The sequence below is a fragment of the Salmo trutta genome, chromosome 5 (assembly GCF_901001165.1).
Source record: "Salmo trutta chromosome 5, fSalTru1.1, whole genome shotgun sequence".
Classification (NCBI taxonomy): domain Eukaryota; kingdom Metazoa; phylum Chordata; class Actinopteri; order Salmoniformes; family Salmonidae; genus Salmo; species Salmo trutta.
This window is the reverse complement of record NC_042961.1, coordinates 27,224,946-27,241,652: the sequence shown is the minus strand read 5'-3', so window position 1 is coordinate 27,241,652 and position 16,707 is coordinate 27,224,946. Positions and strand designations below refer to the sequence as shown.

At 42.7% G+C, this 16,707-nt stretch overlaps 1 protein-coding gene across 3 annotated transcripts; it reads left to right on the top strand.

The window, feature by feature from the left end:
- Positions 1 to 3,340: 3,340 nt before the first annotated feature.
- cdc42ep3 (CDC42 effector protein (Rho GTPase binding) 3) lies at positions 3,341 to 16,388 on the top strand. 3 transcript variants are annotated; one of them, XM_029753165.1, is made up of 2 exons: positions 3,341 to 4,266; positions 14,341 to 16,388. In XM_029753165.1, exon 2 carries the CDS (start codon positions 14,613 to 14,615, stop codon positions 15,645 to 15,647), a length of 1,035 nt encoding a protein of 344 aa, XP_029609025.1. In that variant the 5' UTR covers positions 3,341 to 4,266; positions 14,341 to 14,612; the 3' UTR covers positions 15,648 to 16,388. The 3 variants fall into 3 exon arrangements, with proteins under 3 accessions (XP_029609025.1, XP_029609023.1, XP_029609024.1); XM_029753163.1 differs by having other exon boundaries at positions 3,341 to 4,618; XM_029753164.1 differs by having other exon boundaries at positions 3,341 to 4,630.
- Positions 16,389 to 16,707: the final 319 nt, after the last annotated feature.

Below are 16,707 nucleotides of genomic sequence, written 5' to 3'. Positions count from 1 at the left end.
TTGTTTGTGGGATTTTATTTTGAGTTAGTGCATGTTGCACCTCTGTCGTCACGGTTTATTATTTTGTTTATAGTTTATTGTTTGTCTTGCGAAGTTTCACATATTAATAAAAATGTGGAACGATACTCACGCTGCGCCTTGGTCCTTCTCAACAAACAATCGTGACACTTACTCAGTAGATGCACTCATCTAGATGTTATTTGTAATTACAAATCACGTGTAGAAGAGTTCGTCATTGCAGTCTGCACTGACTAAATTTCATCCAATCTAGCAACCCTCATCCATAGTGTGACTGTGTATCTTCTGGGAAAAGTTATTTTTAGTTGGTTGGTGCAGTAGCAAGCCCTACTGCTCTGTGGTTTCCGGTATTTAACGGTCCCCTTAAAGAAGAGACAGTGGTGTGTTCTCGTCCTCCCCAGATCATGTGCTACCAACTTGTATGCCTCAATGACATCACCCTGAGCCACACCACCATTATAAAAGGCCTGTATTCACAAGTGTTGTTTAAACAGTGCCAAATGATATCCATTTAACTAAAATAGAGGGTGGCTCAACTGTAAGCTGTCTACAACAGAATCTGTCCCTATAGTAATTTCAGTAACGGAGCCTTGTATTGTTTAATCTACAGCTGGTTATTACTGGCCCAATCTATTACAGAAGATATCATTGCATGCTTGAAATGGATTAATAAATGTATGAATGGTGCCGGAGGAGATGGCTGCTGTTTTACGGGCTCTTAACCAATTGTGCTATTTTTCTCTTTATTTGTAACTTATTTTGTACATAATGTTTCTTCCACAGTCTCTTGTGACCGAAAAGAGCTCCTGGATATCAGGACAGCAATTACTCACCTCGTACTGGACGAAGATCTTTTTTTTAACGAGTCAGACGCAAAGGATTTCCTTCGGTCACCCGTCATTCGCAGGAGAAAGAGACAGAGATATCGGCGACGTACAATACGGTTCAAAAGTTTGGGGTCACTTAGAAATGTCCTTCTTTTTGAAAGAAAAGTTCATTTTTTTCCATTAAAATAACATCAAATTGATCAGAAATACAGTGTAGACATTGTTAATGTTGTAAATGACTATTGTGGCTGGAAACGGCAGATTGTTTATGGAATATCTACATAGGTGTACAGAGGCCCATTATCAGCAACCATCACTCCTATGTTCCAATGTCACGTTGTGTTAGATAATCCTAGTTTATCATTTTAAAAGGCTAATTGATCATTAGAAAACCCTTTTTCAATTATGTTAGCACAGCTGAAAATGGTTGTTCTGATTAAAGAAGCAATAAAACTGGCCTTCTTTAGACTAGTTGAGTATCTCGAGCATCAGCGTTTGTGGGTTCGATTACAGGCTCAAAATGGCTAGAAACAAAGAACTTTCTTCGGAAACTCGTCAGTATATTCTTGTTCTGAGAAATGAAGGCTATTCCATGTGAGAAATTGGCAAGAAACTGAAGATCTCGTACAATGCTGTGTACTACTCCTTTCACAGAACAGCGCAAACTGGCTCTAACCAGAATAGAGAGAGGAGTGGGAGGCCCCGGTGCACAACTGAGCAAGAAGACAAGTACATTAGAGTGTCTAGTTTGAGAAACAGACACCTCACAAGTCCTCAACTGGCAGCTTCATTCAATAGTACCCGCAAAACCTCAGTCTCAACGTCAACAATGAAGAGGCGACTCCTGGATGCTGGCCTTCTAGGCAGAGTTGCAAAGAAAAAGCCATATCTCAGACTGGCCAATAAAAAAATATATAAGATTGGCAAAAGAACACAGACACTGGACAGAGGAACTCTGCCTAGAAGGCCAGCATCTCGGAGTTGCCTCTTCACTGTTGATGTTGAGACTGAAGGAAGTGCTTTGAAAGGCTGGTCATGGGTCACATCAACACCATTATGCCAGAAACCCTAGACCCACTCCAATTTGCATACCGCCCCAACAGATCCACAGATGATGCAATCTCTATTGCACTCCACACTGCCCTTTCCCACCTGGACAAAAGGAACACGTACGGGAGAATGCTATTCATTGACTACAGCTCAGTGTTCAACACCGTGGTGCTCTCACAGCTCATCACTAAGCTAAGGACCCTGGGACTAAAAACCCCTCCCTCTCCAACTGGATCCTGGACTTACTGACGGGTCGCCCCCAGGTGGTAAGGGTAGGTAACAAAACATCTGCCACGCTGATCTGCCACAGGGACCCTCAGGGGTGCGTGCTCAGTCCCCTCCTGTACTTCCTGTTCACCCATGACTGCATGGCCAGGCATGACTCCAACACAATCATTAAGTTTGCCGATGACACAACAGTAGTGGAGCAGGTTGAGAGCTTCACGTTCCTTGGTGTCCATTTCACCAACAAATTATCATGGTCCAAACACACCAAGACAGTCGTGAAGAGGGCACGACAAAGCCTATTCCTCCTCAGGAGACTGAAAAGATTTGGCATGGGTCCTCAGATCCTCAAAAGGTTCTACAGCTGCACCATCGAGAGCATCCTCACGGGTTGCATCACTGCCTGGTATGGCAACTGCTCGGCCTCCGACCACAAGGCACTACAGAGGGTAGTGCGTACGGCCCAGTACATCACTGGGGCCAAGCTTCCTGCCATCAGGATCTCTATACTAGGCGGTGTCAGAGGAAGGCCCTAAAAATTGTCAAAGACTCCAGCCACCCTAGTCATTGACTGTTCTCTCTGCTATCGCATGGCAAGCGGTACCGGAGCACCAAGTCTAGGTCCAAAAGACTTCTTAACAGCTTCTACCCCCAAGCCATAGACTCCTAATCAAATGGCTACCCATAGTATTTGCATTGTCCCCCTCCCCCTCTTTTACACTGCTGCTACTCTCTGGTTATTATCTATGCATAGTCACTTTAACTCTACCTACAGTACATGTACACATTGATTCTCTATCGGTACCCCCTGTAAATAGCCTCGCTACTGTTATTTTACTGCTGCTCTTTAACTTTTTTTATTTTTTATTTTTTACCTAACCAACAACGCAGTTAAGAAAAATAAGTGGTAAGGGCTTGTAAGTAAGCATGTCACTGTAAGACCTACATCTGCTATATTCCACGCATGTGACGAATAAAATGTTATTTGATTTGATTAGGGCGAGTGAGTTATCAATGTCAAATTTACTTGAGCGGAGGAGTGGGAATTTTGTGATCTGTCCTACGTTGAACATGACAGGATTACTTTTAGTATAGAATTTGGACATGTGAGGACACCCGTTCACTACTTTCCCCCAACATAAACACAGGCATACACGGGAGGCGGCTATCACCCCCTCTTTATCCCCGTCTCTCTTCTCCTCTCATTCTCTCCCTACCCCCCTCCCCTCCGATGTCACAACAGAGCAGCAGTGGTTACCAGGGTGATAGGTTTTTTTGGGGCAAGAATAGCAGCAGAGCACTGCAAAATACCTCTTAATTTGTGATGCACAGCTTCCCTATGTCCTTGAGGGCATCAGGTTAGAGGTTTTACAATGCGACAAGAAGATTATGTGAACGTCATTGTCCTTTTCACCTAGCCGCTGTGAAAAAGGACATAAAACACACACATACACACACGCATTTCAATTGGGTATGTGGGGATCCCACCAGGAGAGCTGTTTAACAAAAGTATGTCATGTGTTGTCTGGTAGCCAATTAATAACTGTCCTCTGGATCACTGCAGTGCCGCAGAGTCCTGTAGGATTTAGCCTACTCAACCCTGTAGGAAACAGAGAAAATGTTTGGAAGAACATAAAGCATACAGTGCTATGCGGTACAAAGGAGCGAGCCAGAATGTGAATGAATATAGACGGTCTGAAAATAGTCAAGGGAAATGGTGGGAGAATGAGTGTCTCAATGTATTTTACGAGAGAGAGAGAGAGAAAGAGAGAGAGAGACCCTGAATACAGTGTCTGCTGTATACCCACTAGATTTACAGAGCAGATTGGATCAGATCAAGGCAGAGAGACTAAAGAGGAGAGAGAGAGAGGATAGAGTGGGAAAGTGAGTGAGAGAGCTAAAGAGAGAGAGAGAGGCAGAGAACAGACAGTTTAAACAACACTGTTTCGGGAAAGGAGGGACTTCCAGCGCAGCAGCAGAGGCAGCATACTCATTCTCCAACACAGTAACCTAGCTGCTGAGCAGAACTCCAGAGCACCAACCTCACCCTCAGCCTGACCTCTCTCCACCCCAGCAGATAGCTGCCCACTGACGGAAGAGAGAGCAAGAGACACACCAGGGAAAAGGAGAGGATCCCACTCTACCGGTAAAAACGCCTCAAGCTGTGGCTAGGGGAGCAGACAGACAGACAGACACAGGTGCTGCAGACGGCGGTGAGAGAGGGTTAGGAGGAGGAGACTACAGCTCCAGAGCGGAATAGCTAGATCGAACCTGAGAGAAATTCCAAAAACAGCTGTCTGGCAGACATCCCTCCCGAGAGCAAGTGGCGAGAGCAGGGCGGCCCCAGGGCAGAGACAACAGTCAGTCAGCCCCAGTGAGTTTGGGAACCACACGCCACACACACCTCTTTAGCAGTCAGCACGAGGACTGCAGACCTTCAGGAGGACAGTGGACACCTTTTGACAGGAACCAGGAGCTTATCCCAGGAATTACACAAGGTGAGGGAAAGGGTGAGCAAGGTTTAAGACTTAGTTAGTGTGTAATGTGTCCAATATCTCTGGCATCGTATCATGTACAGGGATTTGGTACATTACAGTAAAACCTTCAATGGGACTAAGTATTCAAAGGGACGATGTGGCTGTTAGCGTGTGTCTCTGTGATTCACCACTGTTTAATATGGTAATTAGTGTTCAGTTATGGATATAAAGAGTGCAGGGGTATGTTACACCAGCGCTCAGTGCGTTTGTCCAGCCAATGTTCTTGCACTACATGACAAGGGGTGAGCAGTTCAGGGCAACCTGACACCACTTCTTTCTTTCCTAGAGGGGACATTTTAAGCCAGGCAACACACTTCTGACATGTTGAGCTTTGCGTTAATCTCCCGAGTGAACAGATTTTATTTTTAGGTTTTCGCAAGGTTTTTGGAGGGTTTTTGGAGTGGCTCATCAGACTACACTCATCACATTACCAGTGAGTGGTTGTGTTGTCATTCCCTTCATGTCTTTTCTGCTTTGATATGATTTCCTGCCCGGCCCTTGCCAAGGACAACTGGGCAGAACCCACGCTAGCGGGTGGCACGGGGTAAACGCTGACAGCTGGGGTGGGGTGGTACAGAGGAGGGGAGAGTCAGACATATCAAATACACCACCCTGCCATTCTATTACACTCCCACCACAGCCACACCAGGCCCCAAGAGGAACAACTGCCTATAATTGAGGTTTCTTTATGTAACAAAACAGCTCGGACCAAGTCATCTTAGGGCTACCATTACCCTCTGCTGTGGTATGCCCAAGTTCTTTTTTTAATTGCGGACGAAAAGAAAGGGGACGATCTATTCATGGTCATGTCAGAATTTAAGGGGTTAAAGGTTAGAGTTTAAAATATAAACACGGGCTATAACCTCCTAGCCCAACATACATACAGTACATCAAAATATAGAACTATGTTTTTACAAAACTACATGTTCAGCGACCATGCTAGTATGAGACTGCTTGAGGGAAGGATTGTAATGCTTCCTTTTTTTTGGAAGAACGGTAATGGCTTAAATAGGTCAAATTGTGAGCCGGAGTGTGTGCATCTTCAATGCTTAACGTAGGCCTTTCTAGGTTCGTCACGCATGTGATGCATTTCTGTGTACAGTGAGACCAAACTGTAAAGTGTCATCATGGGCACTTGTTTAGAATACAGCACACTTACACAAGCTCTAATAACAAGCTAACGCAGATAGTCGAAACAGCCGGTTGTGAGGAGACGAGAGATGGGGATCCATAACCGGACCACACGGCCCTCACCCAAACTCATCAGTCCATTACCCAAAACCCTCAGCGCTTCCCTAGTCTACTACAACCCTCTCTGCTTACAATAGCTAATCCCCTTAACTGGACCTTGCTTTGCATTACATGGCATTCCCCATGTCTGTAACGAACCCAATGCTGTCCTTAGAGGCTGGAACTGCTCCAGCTCCCCCATCATGCCTGCATAGATACATACAGCTGACCCAATGACACAGAAGCTTTATTCGCCACTCTCGATGATTGGACCGGTGCTCAGCAACCACTTGTGAGGAAGGCGCCAGCAGATCCCCCCCCCCCTTCCCCGGAGGTGTAAATGAAAACCCTTGACCGCATTCTGCAGTGGCGTCGCGCCGGGCCCAGGGCTGGCAACGAACATTTGCTGCTCTCGCTGCTCCTTTTGGGCTCTGTTCCAAAAGTACAGTGTGAATCTGGCCTTGAGTAGGAGTTAGACCAGTACGCACCTTCTCAACAATTTCACAACCAGTGAAAGTTCCAGTTTAAATATTTATATCAGATATTTTTGCTTTTTATACAGCTTGCGTCGTCTATTAGTTATCCTGTCAGAATAACGTTTTTAATAAAAAATATATAAATATTAGCCCTTCTTTGGGTTTTTTTGATACATACACATATTTACATACATGGTACTTTTTTTTGCACAGTTACAGTACATAACAAAGACTTCGTTTTTTATATATACACATATTTTGCATAGTTAGTACTTAGGCATCTATAAAGTGTTTTCAGTAATAACTATTACCGATCATGAGCTTTTTAAACCCAGCCCTCTGATACTCTTAGCAACATCTGCAGAGCTGAAATTGTTGTAGCCTTCATATATATAACATTCCGTTGGTGGCAAGAATTTTGTATAATAATTTACATTGAAAAACTCAGTGTTGAATCAAGCGTTGTTTTGTATATCAGTTCATACCCCATGTGTCATATTTATATCAGATATTTTGCTTTTATACAGCTGGCGTCCGCTATTAGTTATCCTCTCAGATAAACAGAGTTAGCTGACTGAGCTGAATACCACTTCCTTTTTAATTAACTAGTGGCCTCTGACATTCCAATCATGCCTGCCAAATGCAGCCAAACTCCACTCCGCCACCAGAATGATCAGTTTGAAGGTCATCCGCTTTCCGGACACCAGCTGACATTTCATGGGCAACGGCTGTTGACCTTGATTTAGATGCATATCGGATGTCTCTCTATCTATACTATCAATAGTATAACTCTGTAGAAATCTTCCACCAAGCCAAATTTCCCATTGTTGGACTAGAGGGAATTTGGCTTGGATGAGGAATTCTATATAGGGACTATACAGCTGATTACAAAAAAAACACGGTCATCCATCATAATACTATGGATTTCCCATGACACTTGAGAATAGCGGATCTGTATTCCATCCGCACAGACCCAGCAGGTGGTCTGGCTTTGATGCAAGGGCAGTCCAATAATCAATAAGTATGTCAGACTGTAGCTGCCTAAGCCAGTGACCGTCTGCAGTATGGGAATGTAATATATGGTAGGTAACGCGGCTGTAGTTGCAATCACAGCACAGAGTACATACGTTGGAATGAACCCATGAGAGGAAGGGTTTAGGATTTGGAGGTTTGCTTTTCTCTGACTTCCTATCGGAACCCAGCCGCAGTGGGCCTCAGCTGTCAAGGTCATCTGAGAAAGAGCAGTATGGAGAGAGGCGGAGAGAGAGAGAAAAGGAGAAGGGAAAGGAAGTCAAATGCTATGCGAGGCAGGGGATCTTTGTTTTCTTTTCTGTCCCTTTAAAAAAAAAAATTTTTGACGGTCTGTTGTTCATCTTTCTCTCTTTCTCAATCTCTCTCTGTCAGACGCACAGCAAACAAACACATGGCGCATGTTCAAACCTTCTTGCTATCTCTCCTGAGCCTAGTCAAGCACCTCATACAAACACTTACACTCACTCCAACACTAACATGCACACAGCCCTTAAGAGAGCAGTGTTGCCCTTCAGACCCACTCACACATATTCTGCATCCTTCCACCCTGCTTGCCATGCATATATATATATATATATATACAGTATATAGCCACAGTGCTTGTTAAGTGACACATTTATTTGTGTTGTAATGGCCACCACCCCCTCCAAGTGAGAACATTCTCTGAACCAATTCATATGGTCGACCATACGTTAAGTTTTTGGCACTTTGGTTTTGTATTGTTTGAGTAAGTAAGTCTTCCAATAATGTATGTATGACCGTTGCTGTATTAGACTTAAGAATGTAGAGGTGTGATGGGAAATGCAAATGCCAATATTGCTTCACTCGATGGGAAGTAAAAATATTTTTAATACAGGAAACACTGATGTTATCATTTAATGGTGGGCAATGGTGATATTATCATTCATTTAGTCTAGGCACCAAATGCCTCTGGTTGAAAGAGACTACTGTGTCTGTCGTCTTCAAAGTTATACAGGTATCCGGTCTGCAGTCCAGATAAACACCATGCCAAGTGTCCATGGCTGTCCCCACTAAACATGTACCATGGATAAATGGGAATTTGTGAATTTTTATTAGGATCCCCATTAGCTAACACCGTAACGTTAGCTAATCTTCCTGGGGTCCAACACCAATTAATAAGATATTACAAAAAATTACAAATGAATACTTTACAAACATTTAACAAGAGAACACAGACAATTAAAATACCTGACAGTAAACACATGTAACATTCAGTTGATGCTTTCTATTTCCTGCCCAGTCATATGGTTTATCGCATTAGATGTTCTTAAAAAAAATTCTCAAAGGTGGATTTACTTTTTGCCTGAGGAATATGGATTGGTAAAGGGTTCTATTCAGCTATGGCTCTATATAAAACTGTAGATTTAAGGCGATTTGTCCTTGGCTTGGGTTGTCTTAGATGCCCTGAATTTACCTGTCTAGTTTGGTGGTTATGTGTGTTGCTAGTATGTACTAACTGGCCTGAAAAATATTGTAGTTTTTTGAAAAATATAACATTCCTAAAGAAAATCAGAATACTGTATATTCATTTGTTTTCAACGTGAAGCCATGAGAGATTGTGACGCATTTGGATAATATTCATATGGATAGAGCAATGAAGAGGTAATCTGGCAGCCCTGTTTTGAGCGATTTTGAGCTTTTTATATCTTTCTTTGCTGCAGATGACCATATAACTGGACAGTACTCAAAGTGTGATAGGACCAGGGATTGAATCACCTGATTCAGAGTGCTAGATGTTACATAATCTGAACATTTTCTTGAAACAGAAATTCCCGTACCCATCTTAATAACAATGTTATTTATGTGTTCTGCCCATGATAAAGCTGGGTCAAACATGACAACTTGTAGTTTCATTTTTTTCCCTTGCTCTACCTTACGTTCTATTCACAGACAAATTAAATTGGGGATCATCAGCAAGCATATATTTTGAACCAAATACATTTAGTTTTATAAACACCAATTTGTTCATATCAACCCACTCTGACACCATTTTAGTTCACTACTCAGTACACCTGTTAGCTCATTATATTCTGATGCTGCGATAAATATTGTAGAGTCATCAGCATACATGACCACTCTTGCTTTGTTCAATACTGAAGGTAAATCATTAGTAAAGCTAGAGTAGAGAAGTGGGCCTAGGCAGCTTCCTTGAGGATCACCACAGTGTATATCTTTACTGTTTGAAAAACTACCATTAAAGAACACTTTTTTGCCTTCTCCTGGATAGATAGCTTTCCATCCAGGATAGAGCTGCAGACTTAAAACCATAATATTTGAGTTTACCTAGTAATAGCTCATGATGAATTATATCAAAAGCAGCACTGAAATCTAGCAACAATGCACTAACTAACTTCCTATCAACCATACTCTTTAAACAATCATCTGTCATTTGTGCAAAGGAAGTACTCGTAGAATGCCCTTTTTTGTATGCATGCTGAAAACAAGTTACATGAGAAATAATCCTTGATTTGTACAGATACAATGTTTTCCAATAATTTACTTAACGCAGACAGCAAGTTTATAGGATGACTATTAGGACCAGTGAATGCAGATTTTTTTTATCCTTAGGTAGTGGAATAGCCTTTGACTCTTTCCAGACTTCTGGGCACACCCCATACATTAAGCACTTATTAAAAATATGAGAGATTGGGGTAGATATTTGGTTAGCTGTAACTCTAAGCAATATGGCGTCAAGATTATCTGTACAAGGTGAATTGTCATCCGAAAGAGACAACAGCATCCTTTCCACCTCTTCCCTTTCTACTTGGTGAAATTCAAACACGCATTGCCTCTCCTTCATGATCCAATCTTTTCTAAGGGTATATGACATGGAGCATTCAGCTGGAATCATAGAATTCCTCAAGTTGTCCACTTTGCCTGTAAAATATTCATTAAAGTAGTTTGCAATGTTTTGTGGTTTTGTATTAATATACCCTCTGATTCAACAAAAGAGGAGGACATGTTCGAAATCCTACCCATAATAGCATTCAACATTCTCCACAGTTTTTCCCGTCACCCTTTACTACAGTATATCAATTTTGTGCCGATACAAGATTTCTTAAATTTACAATAATTTGCCTATCAAACAGAGTGCCAGATTTATCTGCTGCTTTTTTGGCATCATAACGTTGAATCATTACATTTCTCAGCTCATCATCAATCCATGGGGCACCGCTTGACCTCACAGTGCATTTTCTTAAAGGGGCATGCTTACCAGCTATACCCATGAATACAGTTGAAGTCGGAAGTTTACATACACCTTAGCCAAATACATTTAAACTCAGTTTTTCACAATTCCTGACATTTAATCCTAGTAAATATTCCCTGTCTTAGGTGAGTTAGGATCACCACTTAATTTTAAGAATGTGAAATGTCAGAATAATAGTAGAGAGAATTATTTATTTCAGGTTTTATTTCTTTCATCACATTCCCAGCCAATGGAACAGAAGTTTACATACACTCAATTAATATTTGGTAGCATTGCCTTTAAATTGTTTAACTTGGGTCAAATGTTTTGGGTAGCCTTCCACAAGCTTCCCACAATAAGTTGGGTGAATTTTGGCCCTTTCCTCTTGACAGAACTGGTGTAACGGAGTCAGGTTTGTAGGCCTCCTTGCTCACACACACTTTTTCAGTTCTGCCCACAAATCTTCTATGGGCTTGAGGTCAGGGCTTTGTGATGGCCACTCCAATACCTTGACTTTGTTGTCCTTAAGTAATTTTGCCACAACTTTGGAAGTATGCTTGGGGTCATTGTCCATTTGGAAGAACCATTTGCGACCAAGCTTTAACTTCCTGACTGATGTCTTGAGATGTTGCTTAAATATATCCACATAATTGTCCTTCTTCATAATGCCATCTATTTTGAGAAGTGCACCAGTCCGTCCTGCAGCAAAGCACCCCCACAACATGATGCTGCCACCCCCGTGCTTCACGGTTGGGATGGTGTTCTTCGGCTTGCAAGCCTCCCCCTTTCTCCTCCAAACATAACGATGGTCATTATGGCCAAACAGTTTTATTTTTGTTTCAGACCAGAGGACATTTCTCCATAAAGTACAATCTTTGTCCCCATGTGTAGTTGCAAACCGTAGTCTGGCTTTTTTTATAGCGGTTTTGGAGCAGTGGCTTCTTCCTTGCTGAGCGGCCTTCAGGTTATGTCGATATAGGACTCATTTTACTGTGGATATAGATACTTTTGTACCTGTTTCCTCCAGCATCTTCACAAGGTCCTTTGCTATTGTTCTGGGATTGATTTGCACTTTTCGCACCAAAGTACCATCTCTAGGAGACAGAACACGTCTCCTTCCTGAGCGGTATGCCAGCTGCGTGGACCCATGGTGTTTATACTTGCATACCATTGTTTGTACAGATGAACGTGGTACCTTCAGGCATTTGGAAATTGCTCCCAAGAATGAACCAGACTTGTGGAGGTCCACTATTTTTTTCTGAGGTCTTGGCTGATTTCTTTTGATTTTCCCATGATGTCAAACAAAGAGGCACTGCGTTTGAAGGTAGGCCTTGAAATACATCCACACGTACACCTCCAATTGACTCAAACAATGTCAATTGGCCTATCAGAAGCTTCTAAAGCCATGACATCATTTTATGGAATTTTCCAAACTGTTTAAAGGCACAGTCAACTTAGTGTATGTAAACTTCTGGCCCACTGGAATTGTGATACAGTGAATTATAAGTGAAATAATCTCTGTAAACAATTGTTGGAAAAATTACTAGATGTCCTAACTGACTTGCCAAAACTATAGTTTGTTAACAAGACATTTGTGGAGAGGTTGAAAAAAATGATTTTTTTAATGACTCCAACCTAAGGGTATGTAAACTTCCGACTTCAACTGTAATTTCATAAACAAACTTAGTGACTTTTCAGGATCATCTAACCATTGCACATTCTTAATCTCATCCACAAATGAGTCCTGATTGAACCCTCTGTAGGACCTTTGGTAGATTACCTTAGGGCCAGCCTTTGGTATTTTATTTTTCCTTGTGAGTGTAACCAAGTTATGATCGAAATCAAATCAAATTTTATTGGTCACATACACATGGTTAGCAGATGTTAATGTGATTGTAGCGAAATGCTTGTGCTTCTAGTTCCGACCATGCAGTAATATCTAACAAGTAATCTAAACATTTCACAACAACTACCTTTTACACACAAGTGTAAAGGAATGAATAAGAATATGTACATATAAATATATGGATCACTACAACCTAGTGCCAATGATACAGCTTTAGAACAACGTTCAGCCATGTTAGTAAAAATGTGATCGATACAAGTTGATGATGTGATACCGGACCTATTAGTGAACGTTCTGGTTGGTAATGTCAAAACGTGGGTCAGGTTACATACATTGGCAACAGGAGGGAGTATTGGGAGCAAGTAGCTAGCTTACTTGGAGAGCCTCTAATAAGGAGTGTGCCTGTTGGCTGCAGTATGTCCCGTTAGAATGTGGATATTGTCTCAGTCAAACTTTTTGGGGTGGATTAGGACACCCAGGCACTTTTGTGCCATGTTGCACTCTGTCGGCGAGGGTCGCTGCTGACAGACCTCTCACAAGTAAATATGTATATAACTGAGCAAGCACTCTCTCCCTCTTTCTACTCTCTCCTCTCTATTGCTCCCTCTACTCCCTACCCCTTTATCTTCGCCTGTTCCACTCTTCCTGTTCAGTGTCTTTTTCTCTTTCTCTGTGGCTGCTAGATTCTGTCAGGCAACACTTAGTTTTCTCCTCTCTCAATTCATCCTCAGCAAGCGTTACTGCAAGTACAGCTAAATCATATGCGTACATTGCAACACAATGGCCTCGAATAGATTCATTTATAAAACAGTTATTAGCAATCTACAGTAATACCTCTTGACAATTATGATTATCCTCCTGATGGATTGTAGACTAATCCCACTGGGCACAAACTGGCTGAATCAACTTTGTTTCCACATAATTTAAAAATGCAATATGATTACATTGAATCAATGTGGAAAACTGATTGGATTCGCAAAAAGTCATCAACGTAAAGGAATTTGGGGATTTGTATTTTTTCACCTAACTTTTAACCTAAATCCAATGACATGGTACATTATGTTGGTTGATTTCACGTTAGTTGACAATCACCTGTAAATCAAAACTAGAGGTTGAACTGATGACTGCCCAGTGGGTTGACTGGTATTTCAGTCAAAATTACGATTGAAACAGAACGTCCAGCTATCAACGTAAAAACAAATAAGCATCTGCATCCCCCTCTTTTAAAATCCTCCCTTAATCCCCTGTAGCCCTCCTCCAACCGTTAGTTCTCCTAACTCCTCCCTTCCCTCTTTCTCTGCATCGCTTCAAACCCCCCTCTTTCCCTCTTGGTGCGTGTCTGGGCAGTAGTCCTCTCCTCCATCGTCTGCCTTGCTCTGATCCTACTAAAGCCCTCTCGCCTCTCTTCGCCCAATCTGCTGTCCAGCTGTTCCATATTAGCACATGTAGGAGGCGGCAGCCTTGGGGGGCCTCGTAAGGATCTGAGCAGATGGGCCTGAGCCTGGGCTTCAGTTCACCAGGCCTTGCCCTCGAATCTCATATGGCCTTTACGCTCTCCAAATGCAGGGGGATGAGGGGAACAGGGGGATGAAAACATTCCGTTTTGTCCACGATTTATTTTGGGGTCTTGTGTAAGTAGCTTTATATTGTTATTTGAATGGAGATTGACATGAAGTGTAGATCATCAGTGACAGACCAGTTGTGATTCTAGGGAAGAAGTTGGAGAAATGTCTATGTATCAACATTTTATTGGAATGTAAAATGTAACATTGGCTCAAGCATCTTGGCAGAACATACCCCAGATTTGACAAATAGACTGATAAACTGTGTATGTTTAGGGGAAAAACTGGATCAAATATCTGACCTCCTTTTGTTCTCTTTCTTTCCTCAGAAAAGTGGCTGGTTGACCGCTCTGCAACCTCATAGACAACACTGGTGAGAACTTGGACTCCTGATCAACTTGGATTTCCTGATTAATGACACAAATATCAAAGCTATTTTCGGAGCAGCGCAAGACAACACAGCCATTTCTTTGAGAATGTAATTTCCTCATCTCCCCAGGGAGACCTTGTGTTCAGTGTGAAGTTCTTCAACAATCCTAAAGTTCCAGGAGTGTCGTCCTCTTTGTCCTTTATCTCTGAGCTCTATTCGACACTGACCACCATGCCTGCCAAAGCACCCATCTACCTGAAGTCCACAAATAGCAAGAAAGGCAAGAAATGTCGTCTGAGAGACATCCTGTCCCCAGATATGATCAGCCCACCGCTGGGGGACTTCCGCCACACCATCCACATCGGAAAGGGCGGTGAGAGGGACGCCTTCGGGGACATGTCCTTCCTCCAGGGAAAGTTTGAGCTCCTGCCTGGGAAAGGTGAGGTGTTCCGTCCGCAGTACAGCATCCACAACGAGTTCCTGCGGGCCAACAGCGCATCTGACGCCCAGTTTCCCGAGACACCCTCTCCCGTTCTAAAGAACGCCATCTCGCTCCCTTCAATTGGGGGGAGCCAGGCCCTCACCCTACCCCACCTCTCCACCGCCGTGTTCTCTATGCCCGCTACGGACCCCCTGGGTTGCATGGTAGGGCGGGTCCCTACCTCTCCCCTGGGGAGCCCAGACAGGGCTGGCATCCTGGAGATTCAAACCCTGTTGCGTTCCATCGAGGTCTTCAGCAGCGACCCGACCAGACATCTGACAGAAGTCACAACCAAACCAGACGTCCTGCTGGATCTGATAGAGAAACCAGAGAAGCCAAAGACGAAGAAAGTCTCCAAAAGTAATCATGAAAAGCACAATGGTGAAAACGGGTATGAAAAGCCTTCACCTACCTATTACATCAATGGCAACAGCAATGGTAATGGTGGCTTCAATGGGAACAGCAATGGCATCTTCAATAGTAACAAAGGCTTCAACGGCAATGACAACCGCAATGGCTTTAGAAGCTTTAACAATGACATTACCCTCCGCTTCGAGAAAAAGCTTTCTGATTGCAATGGAGACTGGGTGGACAGGGACAGCGGGGTGGACGAGGGGCGCCTTTGCGACTTTGACTTTGAGTTCTCCAAGGACAAGAGTGTGTCACAGTATTCAATCTCCCACATCACTGGGTCACTTCTGTCACTTGAACTCGATTTGGGCCCCTCCATTCTTGATGATGTACTCAACATCATGGGTGACCCCAAGGCAAAGAGCAGACCTTGAGCAATGCCAAAGCTGAAGAGGTGAAAGGGAAATACAGACCTTGAGAGAAGTATGAGAAATGTCTCACAAACCTGTCAAGATACAGTCCATGGCATGTGGAGAGCTGCTTATGTCCTTATTTTCAAAATAAGTTTCTAATTTAGCTTCTTTGCAGTCTCAATGCTTTTATTGTTTGTGCGTTGTGCTACCAGTATTGAGAGATGCATGTGCTATTGAATTACTACTAAACCAAAGCCATTGTGCCTTTTATTTTGCAATTCAATTAAGATTAAAGGGTAGTTTAGTGTTCTTATCCCGGCTTTTGCCTAAGATAAAAAAGGTTGCTTTGATACACAATCTAAAGCCCTGTTTCTCTGTAAATATAATGCATCTTGTTTGACTTTTAACATGTTTATCAAAGCACTGTTTTGTTTGTCACACGACCATATTATTAACAAAACTACAAAGAATCCTATGCATAATATACAGTACTTGTGTTTTTATTACATGGCATTAATAAATAAAATGTGTCCTATTTCCCTCTACTTTTTTCAAAAGAGTGAAATAACATGTGATTGTGCAAAGTTGTATCATTGATGGTATGATACAGTATATTTCAGAGAAAAGACAGGTTTGAGAGTAAAAGATGGAGAAACTCAAAGTGAAGACGATAGGCCTACACAGTACAGTACACTTGGAAAGTGAGAAAGACGAGCAAAAAGCGAGAAGGTGTGAGAAGAGATGCAGGGCGGAAACAGACCCGAGAGAGTGGGAAAAAAAGAGGAGAAGGACAGAATAGAGTTCTTTCTCATCTTCTGGCATTCTTTACGTTCTCCTTCACTGCCCTGTGGTGGGAGCACTGGTGGGAGAGCACTCAACCAGGCGCCTGCTCCGTTTGTCTGCTTGCGGACGGGACAAGCAGAGGAGGGGTCTTTAAAATTCCCTACATTCCAGTAACGAAGCACAAGCATCCAGGAGCGGGCATAAATCAGCTGTTTAGAGTTGTTGTATAATGGGTTGTAAAAGTGCCTCATAAGACAGGCAAACATTTTTTTGTTCCGTGCAAAGAGATGGATTGCAG

What these genes read in the sequence shown, in the direction of transcription:
- cdc42ep3 (XM_029753165.1), top strand. Translation starts at nt 14,613, where the DNA reads ATGCCTGCCAAAGCACCCATCTACCTGAAGTCCACAAATAGCAAGAAA.